Source organism: Arabidopsis lyrata, assembly GCF_000004255.2.
Source record: "Arabidopsis lyrata subsp. lyrata unplaced genomic scaffold ARALYscaffold_4, whole genome shotgun sequence".
Taxonomy (NCBI): Eukaryota; Viridiplantae; Streptophyta; class Magnoliopsida; order Brassicales; family Brassicaceae; genus Arabidopsis; species Arabidopsis lyrata.
In genome coordinates, this window is record NW_003302552.1 from 11,315,185 (window position 1) to 11,326,877 (window position 11,693).

The window sequence follows — 11,693 nt, forward strand, 5'->3', positions numbered from 1 at the left end:
ACCATCATTTTAAAAAAATTTGTCACTTTTCTCCTCTCTTGTGCCCACACAGCTGTTGTCCAGTGGTAGTTGAGAATTGGAAAAATGTTGGAAGGGATTATCTTAGGCATTGAAATGGCGTAGCAGATAAAGTGCAGATGACCAATGAATGTGTTTCTCCTGTTTTAAATGTGTCATTCAGAAAAAAGATAAAAAAAACAGAGTTGACTGCATGCAGAGTAATAAATTTTGTTTTTTAGTGATAAAAGCAGGATAATCAATGCAGTTCTCACCCACCAGATAATTGGTGTGATCCAACGGCAGTTTTAATTTTTTTTTTTTAAAACAAAAATTTAATTAAATAATCTTTCTTATCCTCTATAAAATAACACATCTCCTTTGTACTTACTTATACACATACCACAAACCATTAAAAAAAATTTGCTTTCTCCCTCTTGTACGTTGCTCTCTCTTTTCATTTAGAAAATATTTTTTTCTTTTTCACAAAATTATAAATAAATATTATGGTATTAATTTATTTAGATATAGTATAAAATTATCTTTCTCATAAATTGTTATGATTGTCTACTTTCTATTACTAGTCTATTTTTTTCAAAGTATTATAATATAGAGATTAAACAAATTAGTAAATCAGTTTTATGTATGTCATTTTGGTATATTTTTAAGATTTTTAAAAAATTCATAGAATTTCTTTTAATTTTGAATTTTTATGTATTAATAATTATATTGGTAAAAATACTATTTCTCATAAAATATTTTTCATGTGGCAGTGTGCTGGTTCATGTGGAAATATTGACGTTGAAGATCACATAAAGTTTTGTCTACAGGTATACATTTTTTTTTTGTTATAATTTTCTTTGATGTTAATGTCAAATGTATTGATAGAATATTTCTTATTTTTCTTGCAATAACGGAGATCAAGATTGTGTTTACATGAAGTAGAATATTAGTGAACATATTAGCCAAACAATATAAATAAACATTTTTTAATCATATATAGATTCACCTATCAATATAATTTCTTCCAAATATATATTTTTACTTTTCTAATTTGTTACTACATCTTTACTTTGCAATATTCTAATAAATACAGCTTGGTGGCTTAAAAAAAGTAAATTTATATTGCCTTTATAAGTTTATTAAATTAATTTAATTAAGATTTCATTTTTAATATATACTTTAAAAAATATTTAGACACATTTCAAAAATAAAATATTTTTATATATACTTACAAATATAGTAACGTAAAAAAAAATGATTTTTAAAAGGATATGTTTTTATAATATGGACATGCATAATAATTTCATAAATATTACTTTATATATTATATTTAATTGTAAATAACTCTAAATTGCTATCTTTCATTGGTAATATAATCCAGAAATTTTTAATATTTACATATAGTTATTCTTTTTTTTTTGTCATCACACAACGCATTCATAATATTAATTATTTGTTTTAGTTATTATACTAATATTAACTATATTACTTTTAAAATTGTAGATATGGCGTCTAATCGACGACAAAACACAAATTTTTCTGAAGAAGATCTAAATCTTCCCACAGAAACGTCAACACGGGTATGTTTGTTATAACTAAAATTTTCTAAATTTTAAAGTAGTTAGAATATAAGTAAAAAAAATAATTAAGAAATTTGGTAATTTGTAGAGCGAAGACAATTTTAAATGGACTCCTAACCGAGAACGTATATTTCTTGAGTTATACGATCAAGCAATTGCCATGAGAAATTACCGTTTCAAAGATCCTACACCTCTTGGTAGGGAGTTTATCGTTGAGAAGTTTAACCAACAGTTTAATCTTAGCGTAAACTATCGGTTCTTTAAAGAAAAACTTTATCAACTCAAAAGAAAATACAAGAAGTACAAGCATCTTACGAAAAATTCTACGGACATCTCAGTTGATCCTATTACATCAGTGATATCGGCGTCTAACTCATGGTGGCAAGAGCGTGAAGTAAGTATTTATAATGTGTCTCACAACCAAAATATTTTTAGTAAATTAACATAAAATTTGTAGGCTAAAAACTTTACCATCTTATTAACAGGTATGTAAGATTGTAAAGTCATTTAAACGAAAGCCGCCGGAGCTTTGGGATGTGATGCAACGATGTTTCATATTATATGACGTCCAATCGCAGTCTCAATTCTCTGTGAACCAAAGAAGGGGAGAGTTGATAAATGATGGTCCGGATAATGATGAAGGTCATGTATACTTTGAAACATATGGTGGTGATATGCAAGACAATCAAGTTCCTGAGACACAAGAAAATGAAGAAGTGTATCGCGTTAACATTGATGATGAAATACGTCCGTCAAATGAGTTTACCCGTGAACATTTGCGTCAGAATTCTTCACCCCCTGCTCCTTTTCAGATTCCTACATCCAGAGTTCAACAACGAGGTGGATTAAGGCGTGGTAGTAGCTCGCAAAGAGGTGCCGGAAACTCACGAATTTCTACCAGGAGTGGTTCAAGAGGAAGTCGTACAAAACAATCATTTGAGACAACCCTAACAGATACAATAACTGGCTTTAGAGAGTTTCAGCGCCAAAGTTTACAACAGTTACGCCCGAATTTTTTTGACGAAGAGGATTACAACGAATTCGATATGGCTGTGATGATATTTGAATCAATAAAACTTCCGAATGACACTGATTTTTATTGGGCGTGCATTCATGCATTTAAAGAAGAAAGATTTTGGCGTAAATACTTCATTGATAGAGCTGAAAGATCTATCGAAGATAAGCTGAACTTCTTACAAGCTCTTACTGGATATACACGAGACAGTGAATATGTGGGAAAACGGTTAGTTTCCGGACAAAATTTTGGGAGTCTTATTGGAAGCGGTTTTTCTTTTGGAAGTCCATCTTTTGGTGGTAATTATTCATCGGGTCAAAGTTCTGGTAGCCAGTGGGGTCCTGGTTTTCAACAATGGGGAACTCCTCCGACTGCTCCGCAATGGAATTCACCTTCTAATGCCCCACAATGGGGAATGCCTCCAACTGCACCACAATGGAGTACACCTCCTAATATGCCACAATGGAGTTCACTTCCAACTGCTCCACAATGGAATTCACCTTCGAATGCCCCACAATGGGGAACGCATCCAACTGCTCCACAATGGAATTCACCTTCAAATGCCCCACAATCGGGAACACAACAAAATGTGCCCCAATGGAGTTCACCAGCAAATGTTCCACAGTGGCGTTCATCACCAAATGTCCCACAATGGGGTTCATCACAAAATGCTGCACAATATATCCCTCCAACAAATGTTCAACGTGGATTTTCATTGGGAACGGAAGAGGAAACTACAACAAATATTCACCAAAGAGTTTCACATGAAGAAGAAGTTCCTTCAGCCAAAAACGTGGTTAGGGGAGTATCACCAAAATTTGGATTCACGAATTATTCTTCTACAACAAGGACATCACGACCACGAAGACGAGGAGGATTTTTCAACATTTGGGGATCTGAGGGAGGACCAAATTTAAATGAAACGCATCAAAGTGATTCAGCATCTGAGAACTAGTTCAATAGCGTTTGCGCTTTTTAGTTGCCTTTATGTTTTATTTTGCATTATATTTTTGTAATGTCAGAATGTACTAGTACTGTTGATTTACGTTATTTCTCATTAGTTTATTTTTGTTTACTGTGTAAAAATTTCAGGCTTTTCGTATATGCTAATTTGCGATCACAAGGTGTACACAATCTAAATTATGAAGAGAGAATTGAGTTATGGAATTTGGAAAATGAGCAATTTGAAGAGTTAATAATTCAACTGTCATTGAGTTACTACAATCGACACTTTGAAAGAAGACCAATTCAAACAGATGGCGGGTTGGGATGGAGAAATATTTGGCGTCGAGTACAAGAAGATAGTGCTGCTTGTCTTCAGTTACTACGAATGTTTCTTGATTGTTTTAGATCATTATGTGACAAAATGGAAACAAGTTATGGATTACAACCTACATTGAATGTTAGCATTGAAGAGAGTGTCGCCATGTTTTTACGGATATGAGGACACAATGAAGTTCAAAGAGATGTTGGGTTACGATTTGGACGAACGCAAGAAACAGTGAATCGGAAATTTTTTGAAGTCCTTAGAGCAACAGAGTTACTTGCTTGTGATTATATCAAGACTCCAACAAGACAAGAACTACGTCGAATTCCTGAAAAACTGCAAATGGATCGAAGATATTGGCCATATTTTAGTGGATTTGTTGGAGCTATAGATGGAGTTCATGTATCTGTTAAGGTGAAGCCTGAACTACAAGGAATGTATTGGAATCGACACAATAGAACATCGTTTAATATCATGGCAATATGTGATATAAATATGTTGTTTACATATGTTTGGAATGGAGCACCTGGATCATGTCACGATACAACAGTTCTAACGATGGCACAAGATAATGATTCTGAATTTCCTTTGCCTCCGAGAGACAAGTATTATGTAGTTGATTATGGGTATCCAAATAAACAAGGCTTTTTGGCACCTTATAGATCTTCGCGGAACGGGGTTGTTAGGTATCACATGTCACAGTTCTACAATGGTCCTCCTCCAAGAAATAAACAAGAGTTGTTTAATCGATGCCATCCATCTCTATGTTCTGTTATTGAAAGAACATTTGGAGTTTGGAAGAAAAAATGGAGGATTCTAAGTGATTTTCCCAGATATGATATTGATGTTCAAAAAAGAGTGGTAATGGCTACAAAGGGACTACATAATTTTATGAGAATTTCGAATTATTTTGACGAAGATTTTGTTGAAGTGATGGGAGATACAAATATCAACAACGTAAATTCTGAGAATGATCTAGATGACATGGAGAGTGGTGGTATACCTGATGAAAATCATATGGCAAATATAAGAGAAAATATTGCAGATATGTTATGGGCAAATCAAAATACTTTTCATTAAATTTAATTTGTTTTTGCTTATGTGTTGTCTGTTTTTTCACTCTTATGTGTTGTATTTGGATATTTTATGATTAATATTTTAAATTATTTAATAGATTAATATATTTTAGTTTTATATGATTTTATTTATACATAGCATAATATATTATAACATTATATAAAATAAAATAAAAAATAAACTAAAAATAAAACTGTATTTTATATATGTATTTTTTTAATAAAGTTTATAACAATATGTAGTTCTTAATAAATTTTTAGTTATATTGTGTACTATTTATTATTTAATAATTTGATCTGCACATGTTGAACAGCTTTCACCATTCGAACTCATATTTGAACTGCTTGATATGCATGATCTGCACTTGTCCTACATGTTCTGCATGTTCTGCACTTGTCCTGCATCTTCTGCAAGATCTGCATGATCTGCAACGCTTGAACTGCTTTTACCATTCGAAGCCTTAGGTTCGATCCACGCAGAAAACAAAAAAAAACACATTTGTGTTGGAAGTCTGGGTTTGGTCTAAAAAGCCCAAACAATTTACTTGGTAGTCCAGTAACAGGCGATCTGGCTACCATTTGGCATTACTCAGAAAGCATTTCAAACTCGGAACAGATAGTGTGGTGGCCCTTCGGGGAGTAGTTCACTCTGAAACACTTCAGTGCGTTTCTATCGGGGCTGACCGGATCAGCCGACAGAGTTTATTAAAAAAAACATTACTTTTTTTTTTTATTCGATATACGTGAATATATATATGAAAAAAATATATATAAAATATATGTAAAAATAAAAAGACATGATAATGTATTTAATGCAACGCTTTCGTCCTTTTTCCAACGTAAATATGCGCATTTAATTTTATTATCATTTTTTCATGACACAAATCTGCGTAGCTGTTGGAGGCAAAAAAGTCCGCTTTCTACCACAATGCAACAACAAAGTGGTAGATTCAGAAAGCAATTACGTAAAATAATAGATTTGGAAAAGATTTTTCAAAAAGTAGTAGATTCGGGAAAAAAAAACCTTAAATTAACTTTCAAATTGATTTTTCTATTTTAGAAAACTAAATAGGGTATCACAAGAGAGGAGAAAAGTGACGAATTGTTTTTAAAATGATGGTTAGGTGAGTATGTGATAGAAAAAATGGGAGAGAAAATTTATATCGTGGACAATATTTACCACCGATAATAAAGTAATACAATATTGTAAATCGTCGTGGAGTAAAACTCATATATCATATATGTGGCCAATAATTGTCACGTACACAGTTATTAAGATGAGTGTAAGGGGGTTGTATTGAAGAAAGAATTTGGAGTGATTTGAGTTTTAATGAGTTTTGAGATGATTTTGGTGAATTTTGGTGAATTAGGGAATTTGATATCAAAACTCTCCCAAATCCCACCTAAAACCATGGGATTTGAATATTTTAATTTTTAACTTAGATGTTCTCTGAAATTCCCCCAAAAATCACTCAAGTCATTTCAAATCCACAACTTAAAATGTTTCCAATAACAGTGGATTTGATTGTAGATTTTAAAATCACTAATCCAATAACACTTGATTTTAAAAAGATTTTTAAAATTCATGTTTGAATAACATAGGATTTATCTTTTTAATACAAATCATTTCAAATCCTAAGTTTGTCCATTAAAACTGAATGATATAGAATTGAGAAAATTAATCTCGGTTGTAGGCCAATAATTAAGATATATCATAGACAATAACTTTACCATACGTAAAAATTAGAGTATGCTTAAGTTTGACCGCAAATATATATGTCGTGGACAATAATTATATTGGACATAAAACATATACAGTAAAACCTCTATAAATTAATACTCTATAAATTAATAATCTCTGTAAATTAATAAATTCTTCCGGTCCCGAGTTGGGACCAGTGTAAAATATGACATAAATCGATAAATTAATAAGATAATAATTTTTTTGAAAATCTCATGTAAACATATGGTCCCATCTATATCATAAATTAATAATTGTATAAACTTATCAATATATATAACTTAATATATATATATAGGATATAAACTTATATATATCATATATGATTTACTATAATATATATTCAAAATATTATATATAAATAGTTTAATAAAATATGAGTATTGTTCGGAAAAAAGTTTGTGTTGTTTTATAAACTCAATAATTGCTTCTCTACTTAGAATTAGTTTATATAAGATATTCCTTATAAAGGAAAAAAATTATTTTTAGATAGAATTTTTTTAATAAATTACAAAATTTGTAAAATCTCTCTATAAATTAATAATTATTAATTTATCGATAAATTAATACCTCTCTAAATTAATGAAATTTCTTGTTCCCAACATTATTAATTTATAAAGGTTTTACTGTATACAAAAAAGTCTCTATAAATTAATATTCGATAATTTAATAACTTCTCTAAATTAATAAATTTTTCCGATCCCAATTTGGGACAAGTGTAAAAAGTGACACAAATTAATAAAATAATAAGATAATAATTTTTTTTTGAAAATCCTATGTAAACATATTATCTAATCAATATCATATATTAATAATTATATAAAATTTTCGAATATTTAGGAAAATTTAGGAAAAATATAACTCTAGTATTATTTGTAGAGTTCATTTCTAGTATTTTTACTACATCTCATATTTTTGTGTTCTTTTCTATACATAATTAATTTTTAAAACTTGTAATGGGTTCTAAAAATATTTTGATTATAACAAAAAAATTTCTTTTCAGACTATTTTTTTTAAAAAATTATAAATTTAGCCAAATTTCTTAATTAATTATTAATTTATTGATAAATTAATAGAATTTCATGATCCCGATATTACTAATTTATAGAAGTTTTACTGTATCATGGACATATTTTTTTCTTATTTTCGAATTCGATATGGAATCTAATCATCTTTTTCGTCGAAACTATACTTGGAACCCTAGCCGAACCTTCCATTGTCGTCACCGGAACATACCTTCACCAGTCTCATTCTCAAAATACTCTTGTAGACATTGTCATCACCTAAACATATTTCCATCAGTCTCATTCCTACAATACAAGAATATATGTTCAAAGAAAGAAAGAAAGAGAGAGGTGGAGAAACAGAAAAAACTATATATATATATATATATATATATATATATATAAAAGAAGATTTGAGGGTGAATTTGTTTTTTTGTTTATCAAATGTGGTAGAATTGAAAAAGGGATGTGAGAAGTGGTATTTTTTAAAAGATTTTCCTGAAAAGGTGGTTTCTTTTCGTTTTCCCTTAACTTGAATAATGGAATTCTTTTCTTTTTTTTATCGATATCAAAAAAGAAAAACAAATGATTAAGAAAGTGTAGAAAGCATACATATACATAATAATGAAAATAGAAATTGAAGTTTCTTTGCTCACAATCAAAGTGAAAGCAAATATATGTTGTCATACATAGTACAATAGATTTGTTATTGATAAAAAAAAAGTACAATAGATATGTTAATCTCTAAAAAGTTTTTCATTAACAAAATTTTGTACAAACAGATAATTCTAGCAAATTTCATTAATCATTTTCTTAATTTCATGATTAAGGTATGAAGTGTTTTTCTTAATTTCAGATGTTCTTACTGCAGTTTCCATTTTTTTTTTGTAGTAATGCATTATTAAAAATGGTTTAGTATAATTGAATTTGTAGCATGTACACATTTCAATTTTGACAATGTCAAAACATTATATATAACTGTCTTGTTCACAAATGAGTGATTTTCATCCTCTTTACAAAACATCGTATATAACTGTCTTGTTCACAAATGAGTGGTTTTCATCCTCTTTACAAGCAGCATTCTATCCCCCTTTTATACAAAAAGAAATCACTGAAGCTTAATTTGGAGCAAAAAGAGTTTGTAAACACTCTATCCATCTTTCATTAACGCAAACTTCGTCAAAAAACCTCAATTCAAACAAAACTTTTGGGAAGATTGGTCCATCTATTTTAGTGAAACAAGTCTTGTCAAATCTTTGGAGGATTGTGACTTCACGCCAATCTATGGAAGGGGCTTTTTCGACCCACACAAAAACATAAAAACAAAAAAAAAATTTAGGATTTGTGAGATATGGTGGGGGAGAACGAGAGAATAATTATTCTTAGGATGAGAAATGATGTAAGATACATTTAGAAAATAATTAAATTATGGGAGTTACAATCATTGTTTATATAGTGTTTGAATGACATCGAGTGGAGATAAATATTAAGGGACAATGTTTATGATTTTGGTTACAATTTACTATTAAATTATAGATTCTTGTATATGATTAAATGTGTTGTATTGATAGAAAATCTCAAGAATCGAGCATCAACCATAATGTTTGTAGCTTGAACTATCCTCTATTTATTGACTTGTCTGGACTATGCGGCACTTTCCATCAAAAGCAAAGAACAAAAAATATTTCTTTTAAGATTTAGTAGAGAAGGATGAAAGAATGCTTACTTATAGGATTAAAAATGAGGAAATCATATAATAGACAATCTAAAGCTTTTGAAATAATTAAAAAATCTATTTTTAAATATATTTTTTATATTCCATCCAATTTTTGTTATAGTGTTAGTTTTCATTCTAATGATTTTATCTTTGTTTGATTTACATTGATATGTTGGATTATCAAAATATTTTTTTATTTTATTAAATTCTACTTTTCTAGAAACAAATTTCAACAAACAAACGTTAAATAAGATAAATATTTCAAATCTCTGTATAACTATTTATTAAAGAAAAAAAAGTAAATTACAAAATGTTGAGTATACTAAAAATGTATTATCAAGTTTTATTTGAGAAAAGAAAGAGGTTAGGAAAAATTATTTGATAAACAGAGTACAATTATTTATTAGGTTAAAATATTACATAATTAAACAAAAATATATACATAAATATATAAGAAAATAACCAACAATCAAAGTAACGAATGGAGATGGATCTTTTCACCTTTACTACATTTTGGGTGATAATATTTGAATCTCTATCGATAAATCTTAAAGTTTCTTATACTGATTAAATTCCATTACACAAGTAATTCTATATAAAAAATTTGAATATTAAAAAATTGAATAGTTATATTCTATTAACGTTTTATAAATCAAATAAAAATATTTATTTTTCTTTTGACGAGAGAAATAGAGATAGGAAGAAGAAAGAAAGATATAAAGTGAAAAGGAGGGTAAGTGAGTTAGACTTTAGTTAGAGGGTACACGAGTGTGTTATTTGCCACATTTTTGGAGAAAGTATGTTAGAGTGCAAATATTCTCTAGAACTCAAGACCAGCCATGGTTGCCACCTTCAGTTGCCACCTCTTCACTGCCACTGTCCAAGCGTAAGAAAGCCCTTCCGGAGAGCCTACTTGAGCTAGAGAAATTAAACAAAATCTACAAAAATCTTTCCAATAAGGAGAAGAAGATTCTTGATCAGATTTAGATACTCAAAGATGATGCTGAGATACAAGCTTTGCAGGATAAACATTTTGAACTAGAGTTGAAAATGGAGTACACATAAGAAGAAATTCGCAACGTGAAGGCGGTGTTTGATGGGTTGATGGAAAACAGGGATGTAGTAAACAAGGATGCAAAGTAAGGCTTAATCTAGAGAATGTATTTCATTTCTATCTTGTCCTTTAGTTCTCTAGTTCAATTATGTTTGGGTTTTTTAGTTCTCTTCAATTATGTTTGGTTCCTTTAGTAGATAATTAATTTTTGGCGGGAATAAGAAAACTAACAAAAAGTAAAAGAAAAACATATTTACATATACTGATTTGTATGTGTATTTATAAAAGAAACTGAACTTAGTTTTCCTAATACAAAGAATAGAATTAGGTTTCAAAGTTAGTCATTAACATGATCATGACACGTGTAAAGTCTATCACTTAGACTGCGACACATGATAATGCGTCACCTTTTTTTTGGGGTCAAATATGAAAACTAATAAAAAGAAAAAGAAAAACATTTTTATATACTAAGTTGTATGTGTATTTCAAAAAAAAATGAATTTTTTTTCCTAATGTAAAAGGAAAATTAGAAAATTGTTTTTTCTTGAATAATATTACATGAAATTTATATTATAACGATATATCAAATTTCCTATTTTTATTTTTTATCTGATTGATTCACTATTAACTTTTGGTGAATTTTTTCCATAACAATTATAGTAAAAACATTTCAATCAATTTTTTTTACTTCTTTAATAATTATGAGAGAAGTGAAATGGACTTTAGAGGTCAATAAGAGATTAAAAAGATTATAAAAATGAACTAAAACTGAAAAAGGTAAATCAGAAAAATAAATGTCTTAAAAATTATTTTAGTTTAATTACTAAGTAGCTTTAAAATAACACAAAGTAAAGAGTCCTAAAATCATTGAACAATAGAATTTGTTTAAGCAATATGGATGAGACAACCACATAATTTGCATATAAAAGAAATTTTTAAAAAATATATCAAGTTTCTAACATAATTTATTATCAATTTATATATTTAATTATTTACATAATTTTATAAAAAAGTAAAGAGAGCTAGATACTTTTTTTTTGCTAAAAGGGTTAAGAGACTGAGATATCGTGGTATAATAATATAAGGGAGACTCACACTAATGGTTGTTATCTTGCCGAAGAAATGATGTGATAAATATATTTGGATGTCCATTTTTAAAAATACCCCTTTTATGTACAAAATGACTATATTACCCTTCTTTTAATACAAGATATCATCAATATATAAGGAAATATAACA

General features: G+C 28.9%; 1 protein-coding gene across 1 annotated transcript; it reads left to right on the forward strand.

Moving 5' to 3' along the window:
• The first annotated feature begins 412 nt into the window (after positions 1-412).
• On the forward strand, positions 413-3,665 carry LOC110228973. The gene is made up of 5 exons (XM_021027483.1): positions 413-436; positions 771-827; positions 1,504-1,580; positions 1,669-1,974; positions 2,066-3,665. The coding sequence occupies exons 3-5, from the start codon at positions 1,506-1,508 to the stop codon at positions 3,548-3,550; spliced, it is 1,866 nt and encodes a 621-aa protein (XP_020883142.1). The 5' UTR covers positions 413-436; positions 771-827; positions 1,504-1,505; the 3' UTR covers positions 3,551-3,665.
• The last annotated feature ends 8,028 nt before the right edge of the window (positions 3,666-11,693 follow it).